This window comes from Suncus etruscus, chromosome 2, assembly GCF_024139225.1.
Source record: "Suncus etruscus isolate mSunEtr1 chromosome 2, mSunEtr1.pri.cur, whole genome shotgun sequence".
Taxonomy (NCBI): domain Eukaryota; kingdom Metazoa; phylum Chordata; class Mammalia; order Eulipotyphla; family Soricidae; genus Suncus; species Suncus etruscus.
The window spans coordinates 66101926-66115125 of record NC_064849.1 but is presented as its reverse complement, the minus strand read 5'-3'; the positions used below and the strand labels follow the sequence as shown (position 1 = coordinate 66115125).

The 13200-nt window shown below is 51.5% G+C and overlaps 3 protein-coding genes across 7 annotated transcripts in view; 1 reads left to right on the top strand and 2 right to left on the bottom strand.

The window, feature by feature from the left end:
* ACIN1 (apoptotic chromatin condensation inducer 1) overlaps window positions 1-843 on the bottom strand; it is a 60673-nt gene extending 59830 nt beyond the window's left edge. For all 4 annotated transcript variants that reach the window (XM_049768589.1, XM_049768591.1, XM_049768590.1 and 1 more), the window contains exon 1: window positions 631-843. In XM_049768589.1, the coding sequence (XP_049624546.1) occupies window positions 631-810 (180 nt within the window). In that variant the 5' untranslated portion in view covers window positions 811-843. The remainder of the gene's footprint in view (window positions 1-630) is intronic.
* A 278-nt stretch (window positions 844-1121) lies between these two features.
* On the top strand, window positions 1122-4348 carry C2H14orf119 (chromosome 2 C14orf119 homolog). Of its 2 annotated transcripts, none has more exons than XM_049768712.1 (2): window positions 1122-1308; window positions 2916-4348. In XM_049768712.1, exon 2 carries the CDS (start codon window positions 2917-2919, stop codon window positions 3322-3324), a length of 408 nt encoding a protein of 135 aa, XP_049624669.1. In that variant the 5' UTR covers window positions 1122-1308; window position 2916; the 3' UTR covers window positions 3325-4348. The 2 variants fall into 2 exon arrangements, with proteins under 2 accessions (XP_049624669.1, XP_049624670.1); XM_049768713.1 differs by lacking the exon at window positions 1122-1308 and adding an exon at window positions 1677-1867.
* CIROP (ciliated left-right organizer metallopeptidase) lies at window positions 3907-12830 on the bottom strand. The gene is made up of 14 exons (XM_049768976.1): window positions 12533-12830; window positions 12326-12419; window positions 12174-12225; window positions 11751-11894; window positions 10890-11015; window positions 10613-10697; window positions 10329-10474; window positions 9960-10131; window positions 8613-8682; window positions 8444-8540; window positions 8064-8336; window positions 7194-7417; window positions 4745-4880; window positions 3907-3915 (listed from the first exon to the last, which is right to left on the bottom strand). The coding sequence occupies exons 1-14, from the start codon at window positions 12828-12830 to the stop codon at window positions 3907-3909; spliced, it is 1926 nt and encodes a 641-aa protein (XP_049624933.1).
* Window positions 12831-13200: the final 370 nt, after the last annotated feature.

The following is a 13200-nucleotide window of genomic DNA, read 5'->3' as shown; positions in this document are numbered from 1 at the left end:
TCATGGGACCCTGAAAAGCCCCTAACCCTAATGGGACCCTGAACCCCCTAATGCTAGCCAGAGATTGTCAGCGCACCCCCACGACCGAGCCAGGCAGACATTTCGCTCCCTGGGCCAAAGCCGTAACTAACTTCCGGGCACCCCCCCTCCAGCCCGCCACCCCGCCATACCCCCCAACTGGGACCCAGCCGCGAGCGAGCGAGCGAGGGAGCGAGCGGCCAGGAGGACCCCCGAGCGGCCCGCGACGCCGGGCGGGGTGGCGGGGCGCCGGGTGGCTGGGGGCGCAGTGGGCTTTAACTCGCCCCGCGGCGCATGCGCCGAGGCCGCAGACACAAACAAGGCGGGGGTGGGGAAGGAGGAAGGAGCCGGAGCCGCTCCGGGAGCGCAGCGCGCACCCGCCCCGCAGGGGCCTCGCGCGGCGGCCGTTAAGGCGGGAACCGACGCGCCGCCGCCGCCGCCCCTCCCCCGCTCGCCTCGCAGCCCCCCCGCCCGCGCCGGCCGCCCCGAGCTTCCTCGCCCGCTCGCGCCGAGCCCGGCACACTGCGCCTGCGCCGCGCCAGAGACTCGTCTCTACCGGGTCCGCTCCCCGCCGCCGACACCCGCTTACGGCGGCGCCGTCTCCCCTCGTACCCCTTTGAGCCGCTTCACCAGGGCGCTCTTCTGCCCGCTCTTGGCCAAGCCTCGCTGCTCCAAGGCGGCCTTCAGGTCGGTCACCCGCAGCGCCTGCAGAGGCTTCCCGTCCAGAGTCACCTCCTCCAGCTCCGCCATCTTGCGTGAGGTGCTCGGGTCCGTCCCGACGGCTTCGGGCATCTTCGGTCATTTCCGCCGACGCGCTTCCCCCCCCACCCCGCGCGCGTCCGCGGCGCTCTGGCCCCGCCCCTTCGAGCGCCCACTCAGAACTCCCCGGGTGCTTCCGGAAGTGGCTCGGAAGCGGTCGCGTTCGGATCGGCGGCCAATCAGAGCTCGCGCTGCGCTTGGCCCCGCCCACCCCGCCTCTTCCTGCTCTCGGGGGCCGTGGGCGCGCGCCCTCGTCCGGCCGAGAGCGGCGAGGCGAACGGACTCGGAAGCGCTCGGGTTCTGGCCGGCGCAGCCTCGGGACTTTTCGGGAGCTTTCCGCGCCTAGCTAGATCCGGGCGCGGAGGCGCTTGGGAGTTTTGTGCGGACGCGACCGGGGCCGGAAGTGCGTGGGCTGTCGGGCTGGGCCGGCTGTGCGGAGAGTTTGCGGGGAAACATGGAGCCGGCGGTGGTGGCGGCAATGGGGGCCTAAGACTTCTTGGGATGTGTCCGGGTTCCCTGGGAGAGGAAAGGGTAGGTAAAAGAAGCCGAAGCCTCCTCTCTGGATCGGCCTGCTTGCAGCTGGCAGTTGATCCCGAGCCTCGGCCTCTCGCAGCTGCAAAGGCCGACTCGAAGGCCACCGCGGCGGGCCTCGAAGAATTCAAATGCCCAGACCCGACTGGCAATGAATCCGGATCACGGAGCCGTAGTTTTTGCCGTGCATCCGTGGCCCCCGACTCCGGAGGCGATCTCCTTCTCCCGGAATCGGAAAATGGGCTTCCTCCACGGCGAGAAGACCGAGCCCAGGTTTAAAGTTGCCTCGGGAAGGGGGTCTTTATCACCCAAGGCACACCAGCTTGCGACGGAAGAAATAACTTGGAGACGGGTCACAGACCCCTTAAGTGGAGTATTGTTCGCTATTAGGATGAGTTAGACCCGGGTTCGAAAGCGATTCAAGCTGGCGGGACCGTGCCGTTGTCGTTCCTGGTGCAGATCCGTGACCACCCATCCCGAGATGGTGCTGGGTTGACCCAAGTCAAAATGTCAAAGTCACGAACAGTCCCGCGTCTCCACCCACTGTTACACTAGTCAGGTTCCTAAGCCACCAAATCCTCCCCTCCCCTTTTTTATTTGCACAGGGGGTGGGAGGTGGGGGCACACCCAGGGGTGTTCAGAAATCACTCCTGGAGGATTCAGGACCAGCACCCTACCTGCTGTACCCGGTCTATACACCTCGAGGCTGCTTTTCAGTCTAAATGTACCCGGCACTTCTTGGAAGTGCCTTCACTTACTCTAAATTCTGGGATTTGAGGGAACATAAGGGAATTCATGAATGGCATTCCTTATACAGGGAATATAAGGACTTAATGAATGACATAAAGTTCTTGATATAATTTAAAGGCCATGCACATTGCAAAGAATGTCCTTTTATAATGTTTGTTTTCTTCTCCCATTGGTAGTTGGAGAATGAATAGCAGCTAGGCCCCAACCAAATGCATGTACAAGATTCTAGGGGCCTGCGCCATAGCACTGCAGGTAGGGCATTTGTTTGCCTTGCACGCGACTGACCTGGATTCTATCCCCAGCATCCCATATGGTTCTCTGAGCCTAGTAAGACTGATTTCTGAGCACAGAGCCAGAAGTAACCCCAGAGTGCTGCTGGGTGAGGACCCAAAACCAAAATAAAAGATTTTAATATGCAAAATAAAATGTGAGCCATGTATGTCTTTCATTTACTCAACCTAGTAATGCAGAGGCAGGTGAGATGATGAGTAAGAGAAGTGTTGGTATTAGGGGGCTGGAGTGATAGAAGAGTAGTGCATTTACCTTGTAGACAGCCCACCGGGGTTAAAACCCCAACATTCTATATGATCCCCCATGCACCAGCTGGAGTGATGAGCTTAGAGCCAGGAGTATCATGTGATGTCATGGGTGTGGCCTAAACCCAAACAAAACAAAAATGTGAAGTCATTCTTGGATTTCTCTAAGGTAGTGGAATGGGAATATAAGTAAAAGACCCTGTTTTCCTGCAAATCCAATTGATTAGATTTCACTGCACATGTTGAATGTGGTAAGATTCCTTGTTGGAAATTGTACTTTGTTTGCTGTATTCAGATAGTAACAGTGCTTTCGTATTTTAGGATGTCACTGGAATCTTCTTGGACACCCACATTCCCCTCCGATTTGGACAGTAATCCTGACTTCTCCCCTCCCCCAATGTCTTACATCACTTCCCAAGAGATGAAGTGTGTTCTTCACTGGTTCACCAGCTGGTCGGGTCCCCAGCGGGAACGTTTCCTACAGGACTTGGTAGCAAAGGCAGTGCCTGGGAAGATACAGCTACTGCTGGAAAGTCTAGAGCAACTTTGTGTGTCTGGAACAAACCGGCCTCCCTGTATCTTTGAATGTCAGCTACGTCTCTGGGATCAGTGGTTTCGAGGCTGGGCTGAGGAGGAACGCAATGAATTCATTAGGCAGCTGGAGGCCAGTGAACCAGACTTCGTGGCCAAGTTTTACCAGGCAGTTGCCGCTACAGCTGGTAAGGACTGATGGACATTAAAATAAAAATGACCATAGTTGATAGAACTGAGAAAACAGCTTTGTAATAGGAACTTGAAATGTGTCATGTAAAAACATGGAGATCATTTCCAGTCCACTGACTGAACTTGCTGACCTGTCTGGTTATTTCAGTATTAATAGGCTTATCCACAAGACTCCTAGTGTAAATGTTTTCCACCAAAGCAAATCATATAAGCAGTCTGCCTTCTAACTAGCTGCTTTTCAGAAGCTATCAACTCAAGAATTAAGGGCTGCTGTTGTAACTATAACCGAAAGGAACCTACATGTTATAACTCAAGCCTGCTGTTTCCCAGGGAACATAGTCTATCCACTCAGGAAGTAGGGGTGGAGGGCAATAAAAGGCCTTCCAGTATGGTTACTTGGAGCTGAGGCATTGTGTTGAGGGTGGAAAGGACTCACTGCTGCCAGTAATGTTTGGGGACCATAAGGCAGGGGACTGAACCCAAAGCATACTTTCAGTAAAAAGTCATGTTTCTTTTGGTTTCAGTGGATTCAGACACTTGGTTTTGTTACTGCCCAGATTGTAGCATAATTAATGTAACACCCCAGTTACTAGTTTTCCTATTAAAGAGAAAGTTGAGGGGTCAGAGCGTTTTGCCTTGCACGTGGCCGACCCAGGACAGACCTTGGTTCAATTTCTGGCATCCTGTATGGTCCCCTGAGCCTGCCAGGAGTGATTTCTGAGTGCAAAGCCAGTAATGACTCCTAAGTGCTGCCGGGTGTGTGCCAAAAAGCAAACAAACAAACAAACAAACAAAAGATAGTTGAATTATGGAGAATCAAGAAAGGTAGCAACTCTACTACTTCCTCCTCCTTGTGCTTGAATAGCAGCAATTTCTCCCACTCCTAAGGCTTAAAGCCTGGTGGCCCTTCCTTGGAACTGGTAGTAATTGTGTTCCTGTTCTGTATATTTGCTTTACAATGGCAAGAAAACTAGCAATTCGATATAGGTTGAAGATTTATTATTTTTTTAGATGTTTATGTTAAAAAAATAAGACAGGCCAGAGCAATAGCACAGCGGGTAGGGCATTTCCTTTGCACAAAGCCAACCCAGGTTCAATCTCCAGCATCCTAAATGGTTCTCCAAGCCTGCCAGGAGTAAGCCCTGACACAGCTGGTTGTAGCCCAAACTCCCCCTAATAAATAAACAGCTTTTGAACCTTACTCCTTGTCCTTTTTCTCTTTGTAAAATTATTATAAAGTTGACACACAAAGGCATTCTGAGAAAAGTAGAACTTAAATATAGACAGTAAATTGACTTTCTATCTTGTCTCTAAGAAATAATCTCCACTCTACCCTGTCCTGCCCTGAGTATATCACACTGCCCTTCCTCTATTTGGTTCCTCATGTGTTGAAGTTCTGCTGAGTGGTTTGTGATAAATGGCCCCACGCGAAGGGCATCTCGTTTCTTGTAAGCCACTATTCCCAGTGCACCCACCAGGACAAGCAGCATCAAGCAGATTCCAGTGGACAGACCTAGATGCGTCATGGAAGGATTGTAGTCATGGTCTGAGGTAGTCAGGAGCCTAGGAACAGAGAAGTAATAGTTTTCTTTTGGGGACTGAGGGAATACATCCAAGAGTGCGCAGGTACTAACAGCTTGATGGCTGAAGAGCCATGTGGTGCTAGAGAATAAACCTGCATGCAAAGCCTGTGTCCAGCCTGTTAAGCTGTCTCCCAGGCTCCATGGAATAATCTTTGACCTTGGATACCTAGACGGAGTCAGAGGGCTTTACTTTTATTTTAGTCGATATAATTTATGAGGCCCAGGGATGGAGCAACAGGATAGTGAGAAGAGCACTTGCCTTGCATGCAGTTGATCTGGCCCCTCATATAGTCTGCCAGGAGTGATTCCCAATGACTCCCTGTTCACTGCAAGGTGTGCCTCCCTCCCGAAGAAAAAGCAAGAATTTATGAAGCATGTTCTCTATGAAGTTATGTTCTTTATGAAATTATGTTCTCTAGTAGTAAGCAAAGGATATATAAAGACTGAAAGAAGAAAAGATTATTTTTTTTCCCCCAGAGGGAAGATGTTAGGTTTTGGACAACACCTGGCAGAGCTTTGGGCTACTTTATTTTTAGTGTGTGTGTGTGTGTGTGTGTGTGTGTGTGGTCACACGGGGAGGCTCTCATAGGTTAGTCCTGGCTCTGTGCTCAGAAATTGCTCCTGGTTGGCTTGAAGGACCATATGGGATGCCAGGATTCGAACCACTGTCCATCCTGGGCAGTTGCATGCAAGGCAAATGCCCTACCACTGTGCTATCTCTCCAGCCCCTGGGGCTACTCTTAAGCTCAATGATTGCTTCCAGTGGTGTTTGGGGGACCATTCTGTGCCTGGGATCAAACCCTGGCCTTTAGCATGTAATCTGAGCTATCTCCCCACTCCAAGATCCAAATATTTTTTTTAGTCAGGTAACCACAGTTGGTATGGGACTCAGGTTTTATTCCTGGCTCTGTGTTCAGGGATTACTCCTGGTGGTACTCAGAACCACATGCAGTGCTGGGGATTAAGCACAGGCTGGCAGTGTGCAAGAAAAGCAACTGCTACATGCAAGTCAAGGGATCTGCTGTATGATCTTTTTGCACCCTTCCAATCCAATTTTTTTTTTTTTTTGGTTTTTGGTTTTTGGGTCACACCTGGGAGCGCTCGGGTTGTTCCTGGCTCTATGCTCAGAAATCATTCCTGGCAGGCTCCGGGGACCATATGGGATGCCGGGATTTGAAACACCGTCCTTCTGCATGCAAGACAAACACCCTACCTCCATGCTATCTCTCCAGCCCCTCCAATCCAAATCTTTTTTTGTTTTTGTTTTTGGTTTTTGGGCCACACCCAGTAACGCTCAGGGGTTACTCCTGGCTATGCGCTCAGAAGTTGCTCCTGGCTTGGGGGACCATATGGGACACCGGGGGATCGAACCTCGGTCCGTCCAAGGCTAGCACAGGCAAGGCAGGCACCTTACCTTTAGCGCCACCGCCCGGCCCCTCCAATCCAAATCTTGACTTAAATTTTGGGGAAGTAATCTAACATGGCAGGAAGGGAAATGGCTTCCAAAAGTGTATGGAGTAAACTAGATTTAGTGCATCTGTAATGCTTAAGAAAGGCAGGTGAGGGCCAGAGAGTCCAAAGGACTGAGTATGTGCTTTGCATGTGGTATTCTCGTTCTATCCTGGCATGGTATATTCCTCTGAGCACTGGTAAGTGTACACTGAAAACCAAAACAAAGAAGAAAAGGGGTTTCAAGAATAGCTCAGAGAGGGGCCAAAGCTATAGAAGAGCAGGTAGGACATTTGCTTTGCATGCAGCTGGTCTGGGCATGATCTCAGGCATCCCATATAGTCTCGAGCCTGCCAGGAGTGATTTCTAAGTGTAGAACCAGCGGTAACTCCTGAATACCACTGAGTGTGGCTCGAAAACAAAAACAAAACAAAATAAGCTCATGCAGTGAATTCAAATTCAATCTTCAGCATCTCTCTGCATGCTGAAATGCAACCCACACACAGTAACAAAGTGTGATGTCTAGCAACAAGAAAAATGAAAGAGGGTCGGAACAATCCCTGGAACCATATACAGGTGCCGAGCCCTCCAGAAGTGATCCTTGAATGCGGAGCCCTGAGTACCACCAGACATGCTCCCCCCCCCCCCCAAATAAAAGAAGAAAGAAAAAAGAAAAGAAAAAGATAGTATAAAGGGTAAGGCACACAACTGATCCTGATTTGATTATCTTGGCATCCCATGATTCCCCAAGCCTCTCCATGGATGATCTTTGAACACAACCAGGAGTAAGCCTTGATCATGGCCGAGTGTGACCCAAAAACAAACAAGCAAACCATCCCTTTACCTGCCAGTGATACTTCCATTCACCAAAGCCTGTAGTACTGTAGTACTCTCTGGCTCTTCCTCCTCCAGGCCTCTTCGTGGGGGTGCAGCTAATCCTTGAGACAGCTCCAATATCCGTTCTTGGGTGGGAAGACTTGCAGGTGAGGAAGTAACAGTATTGGTACCTGCATTACTCTGACATAGCCGTCCCCAGGGACAGAAGAGAAGACCATAGTAGCCAGGTATCTGCAAGTTAGTAACAGGGTGGTTATAGCCTCAAAGATTTGCCTAAGCCCCACTAAGGAAAAATATTGTCGAGACCATGGCTTCTTAAATTGGGAGTTGGAATCCTAGATGGAATTTTGAAAGATTGTTGATTCGATTTTGGGTCACATCTGGATGTGCTCAGGGATTATGCTTGGCAGTTGCTGGGGGACTATATGGGATGCTGGGGTCAACTGCATGCAACACAAGTGCCTTACATACTGTACTATCTCTCCAGCTCCATGGTATACCTGTTTTATATGCCTATATAAGATCGCCCCAAACTTTCTCAGGTTAGTGAATTGAAAGGTTTTAAGAATCCCTGTTCAATGGGGCTAGAGTGATAGTATAACAGGTAGAGTGCTTGCTTTGCACACAGCTGATCTGGGTTTGGTCCCCAGCATCCCATATGGTCCCCTGAGCACTGACAGAAGTGATTCCTGAGTGCAGAGCCAAGAGTAACTCCTGAGTATCACTAGGTGTGGTGAGAGAGAGGGAGGGGACGAAGGAGGTGAGGAAGAGAGAGAAGCCCTGTTCTGGGCTCTCATCATGGCCTCAGCACCAGAACAGGTGGGTTAGTCACACCATATGTGTTTCCAATCCCCAGTCTTTTTCCTGGGATACCCACCTGAATCACCTCTCCTGGAAGGCAGGGGGTCCAGGGGGCCCCTGCTACCTGCACCTTGTAGACTCCCTGACCTGTGCACTGATGTAAGTAGCAGCGGCCTGTGGGCTTGGCTTCCTTCAGGTGTGGGATCTGTGATGGAGGCATAGCCTCATCCCCAGGGAGCCATTGTGAAGTGAGGTTGGCAAGGAAGCAGCGACTCTGCCAGTGGTAGATCTCCCCATGGGGATTCTCGGCCTCAGGTGGTAATCCATTTTCCTTTTTCCAACACTCACTCTGGAGGGCAGTGCAGAAGGTAGAAGAGCATCCATGCAGGTGTGGGAGAAACTGACGACACCAGCAAGACCTCCCCCACTTTCCCATCCCACTGGGAGTCCACTCACCCCATTGGCCAAGGGCTTGTACATGCGGCAGCCTTCCAGCAGGGCGTCTGAGGAACAGCTTCCCTTGTCCAGGTGTAGGTAGTGGCAGCCCAGCCCACTGGGTGGAGAATAGTCATGATCTTAGGGTACTGGACAAATGTCCAGCCCAGCTACCATTTAACACACACACCTGCCAGTACAGAAGAAGTCTGAGGAGCCAGTCCTACATGTTGCCACCAAGCCAAATTCCAAGCCAGCTCCTGCACAAGAGATGGTGTTGTTTTACTGATCCTACCCTAATCAATAATTGTGCCCCATCCTAGGGTGTGACCTGGTGATAGTATATTGGATTATTCCTTACTTGGTATTCTGCTCCCACACTAGGGTGGTACCTGATTCTTGTGTATAAAAGCAAGGGTCTGAGGAAGGCTGGGGTCATTCTGGGACAGATTCTTCAGCCTTATCCACTGAATAAAGCTGATATCTCCTGAAGTCTGACTGCCTGTGAGTTTTCTACCCGCCACTATCCTGAACCCTCAGACCCGCTAGCTAAACAGGGTAGCAGATGAGTGGTTAGAGCTGGAGGAGGAAGGCCTCTCTCTCCATCTTCATCCCATCATCATCCAGCCCCATTCAAGGGCTGCTTTTTACAATGTAAGATAGGAGGAGATGAAGCCTCAGAAGCAATAGAGCCCTTGGCGCAACTACGCTTTCAGTGTCCAGGACATGTCAGCAATGATTATCCTTTCTCTTTGGGCCAGTGGTGGGACTTAGGTCAGTCCTGGTGGTGCTCATGGACTACTCCTGGCTCAATGCTTAAGAGATTTTCTTTACCCCGGTGCGAATTCTCCTGAGCCTGCCGGAGCCAGGAATAACTCCTGAGTGCTGCCAGGTGTGACTCAAAAACAAAACAAAACAAAAAACTGAGAGATTTTCTTTGGATGGGTGGGTGGGGCACAATTGTTGGTGCTCAGGGATTATTCCTGGCTTTGCGCTCAGGAATCACTCCTGGCTGGCTTGAAGTACCACATGGGATGTTGGGGATTGCAAAGCAAGTCTCCCACCCTCTGTACTATTTCTCTGGTTCCAAGTCTGCTAATTATTTTTTTGGGCAGGGGGCACATCTCGCCTTGCTTGGGGGCACTTCTGGCTCTGTACTTAGGAATCACTCCTGGTAGACTAGGAGGATCATATGGTATGCCGGAGGTTGAACCCGGGTCAACCAATTACAAGGCAAATGCCCTCCCACTATGCTATTGCTCCAACCATACTAAATTTTTTGTGGACTCAGGACCATATGGGATGCTGGGGATCTAATCTGGGTCAGCTGCATGCAAGGCAAGTTCCCTACCCACTGTACTACTATTCCCCCACACACAAGGTTTTCTTGGTAGTGCTCCTGGTGCCAGGGATGGAATCTGGGCCTTCTTGTATGCCAGTGAGGGTCTCTCCTCTGCCCTGGAGAATGCCTTTGACCTTTCACTTCCTTTGAGGTGACTGGGGTGATGGTGTCCCTCTGCCATTCTCTGCATCTCACCCTGACCCCACAGTAGCTCCTCTGCAGCGCTGTGATTAACTTGGTACCAGCCTGAGTCTTGGAAGGCAGCAAGAGTGATGGCATCAAGCCGAGTTCTTTGGGCCCCATCAAAGGTAGCGGTCATGATAGAGCCTTGCAGGAGACGGGCTTCCCAGTGTGAAGACATGGGGCCCTGTCAGAGGAGGAGAAAGCTGGGTGACACCTGAGAATTGTGTGTGTGTGTGTGTGTGTGTGTGTGTGTGTGTGTATACACCCAGGGTCTAAAACATACAAGGCAAGCGCTTCATACGTCATATGTCCAAGGCTTCATATGTCCCCTGCCCTGGGCTCCACCTTCTTCCCTCCATCACCTCAGGGTGTTTTTCTCACCTCTTCTTCCAAGGGAACACCCAGGGAAAGCTCTCGTACCCCCAAGTGTTTGGCCAGGTGGTGGCTAACAGCTGGAGTGGCAAGAAGCAGCTGTCCCCACTTATCTCGTCTTGTCACCTGATGCCTTGTAGAACAATTCTCTCTAACTGAGAACAGAAGGGCGGGGCAGTTTAGGAAGGGTAAGATGGCACTAGAAGGAAGGTGTTCACAGGACAATAGCCATTCCCTCTGGTTGACGCAGTCCCTCTGAGGATACAGTACTTCCTCCCTTGCTCCTCATTTACCACTGGGTCCTGATGAGCAATCCCGCCACTTCTTGAAAAGCCATCCAGAGAAGCCCAGGGCATGGAGCAACTCATGCAGCGTGGCCTGAGGAAGCAGGATGCTGACTGAAGGACTGAAGGGCAGCAGGGGACCCCCTGGCTAGTCATCTATTCATTCTGCTCCCCTGAGAGGCTGAGGCCTGACTGTCCCATCCTCAGCAGAAGCTTCTCCTGATGGGGAATCTGTGACACCTCCCACCACCACCAATTGCTTCCCCTGTTCAACATAAGGCAGCACCATGACAATATCCTGGTGGCTGAGGCGGTTACTGGTGAGATGTGGGGCACAATAGACAATGGTGCCAGCTAAGGGCCTGTCCTCAGAGTCCAGCTGGCAGCAGGCAGCATACGCAATGACAGAGGGCTATGGCAGACACAGATAAGGCAGGGGTAAGTAGGAATTATGGGAACACAGAAAAAATCTTCCTGAAAATTTCAAAAATGAAAACAAAACCAGGGGTCAGAGTGATAGTACAGTGTGTTGGGCACTTGCCTTGCACATAGCCAACCCAGATTTGATCTCTGGGACCCCAAAGGGTTCTGAGCTTAAAAGAAAGAAAAAAAATAAAAGAAATAAAGAAAAGTACTGAGCATAAAAGAAGGAAAAGAAGAAAAATGAAAAGAAAATAAAAGAACTATTCCTGAAAATGGAGGGGCTATGGCCTTGGCAGTAGGGGTACAAATGGAAGGTTGAGTAATTGGTATTGGGTTTTGGGTTTTGGTTTTGGTTCCCACCCATAACATTTTCTTTTTTTTTTTGTTTTTTTTGTTTGTTTATTTTTTGTTTGTTTGTTTGTTTGTTTTTTGTTTTTGGGCCACACCTGGCGGTGCTCAGGGGTTACTCCTGGCTGTCTGCTCAGAAATTGCTCCTGGCAAGCACAGGGGACCATATGGGACACCGGGATTCGAACCAACCACCTTTGGTCCTGGATCGGCTGCTTGCAAGGCAAACGCCGCTGTGCTATCTCTCCGGGCCCCCCACCCATACATTTTCAACTGGCTCCAACATCCCCTATGAAAGCTGCTATTGTGCCTCACTTCCTTGCCCATGATATTTTGGGTGAATGAGGTAGAGTGGGGAGATTTGATTTGACCTCACCTCTTGGTGGCACTTGAAAGTGTAGGCAACCCGTACATACAAGAGAAAATCAGAGTTTGGGACCCCAGGTCCATCTGGCTGGACCAGTTGTGGGGGACCCTGCTCTGGCCACAAGGTGTAACCATGGAGATGAGAATCTGGGATCTGTAAAGAGTCCGGGGTGGGGGGAGACAGAAGAGAAATGAGGGCTGGGATAGGAGATGGAGAGCATGCCTTTGGTTAGTGTCATCTGACAATAAGATGGAACCAGGGATTCTGAATGGGGATTGCACCCTGCACCTTCCAGGCTGTCATCTAAGAAGCTGCCAGGAGGGGGCTCCGAACTCTGCTGTTTGGAAGCAGTTCTGGGGCGCTCTTCAGTCAGAACTGATCTGATAGTGGGGTTAAGTACAGGCAGGCTGTGGAGCTCCAAGCCCCTCTCACCTTTGCCCCCAGGCAACTTTCTCCACTGTACCCCGGATTCAGGAGGCTGCACCTACCAGGAGAATGACTGTAGGTCAGAACCTCAGAACCTAAGTTGATACTGGATCCCCCCATAAGCAATACCGTGTACTTTATCAATGACCTGCACTCACCTCTGGTAGTTTGGGGTCTCAGGGTCTCCCCAGACAGCGCGGCAGTACCGTGCAGGGTCCCGGCTTAGACGCAGGGGGCCTTGCACTGGAGGAACTTGGCAAGACCAGAGGTCAACCTCATCTCAGTCTCTGGGCTCTTTGCTCCTTCCCCCCCAGGAGTCTTCCTCCTCCTGCCCTCTTCTCTTCTGTCCTGTGCCACCCACTCACCTGCCAAGACACCCTGGAGTCGCTGGGTGGCCTCTCTCACAGCAGCCAGGGCCCGGGCTGTCGGACCCCTGGCCTGGGAACCCTCTGTCCTGTCAGAGACGGGATCCTCGAGATGGCAGGCATGGATGCGGAGGGGATGTGGATCCTGGAGGCCAGGAAGGTTCAGGGGGGCAGAGCGGGTGTCTCGGGGACGCCTGGAAAAAGGGGGTCTGAGGAGGTGCACAGACTTCTGGGCCTGGCTGTGAAGACAGGGGCGAGCAGCTGCCCCCAGCAGCAGCAGAGGCAGCAGCAACACCATCTCCACATTCCGGGCTCCTCTGAGGCCTGCTGCTTCCTGACCCCCTTTCACAGCTTCCCCCACCACCCCAGCACCCTGCTTGCTCCTCTGCTCTTCTAAGATCTGAGTGTTGCTGACTGAATCTATAGGTCCTCCCCCACTCAGGCTGCCTCTCCACGGGGGGGCTGGGGTGGGGGTGTGATTCACAGGCAAAGAGGAGTCTTCCCCCAAAAGTTAGAAAATGAAATAAACGTTTTAGGGGTCGGAGGAGGTAGGGCATTTTACTTGCATGTAGCCAACACAGAACAGACAGTGGTTCGAATTCCGGCATCCCATATAGCCCCCTGAGCCTGCCAGGAGTGATTTCTGAGCACAGAGCCAGGAGTAACCC

Bases quoted from the DNA above. Each gene is read 5' to 3' on its own strand.
- C2H14orf119 (XM_049768712.1), top strand. From the start codon at position 2,917: ATGTCACTGGAATCTTCTTGGACACCCACATTCCCCTCCGATTTGGAC.
- CIROP (XM_049768976.1), bottom strand. From the start codon at position 12,830: ATGGTGTTGCTGCTGCCTCTGCTGCTGCTGGGGGCAGCTGCTCGCCCC. The intron at 12,226-12,325 runs GTGAGTGCAGGT...TTCTCCTGGTAG, and splicing joins GAGACCCCAAACTACCAGAG to GTGCAGCCTCCTGAATCCGG. The intron at 10,475-10,612 runs GTAAATGAGGAG...TTCTGTTCTCAG, and splicing joins TTGCTCATCAGGACCCAGTG to TTAGAGAGAATTGTTCTACA.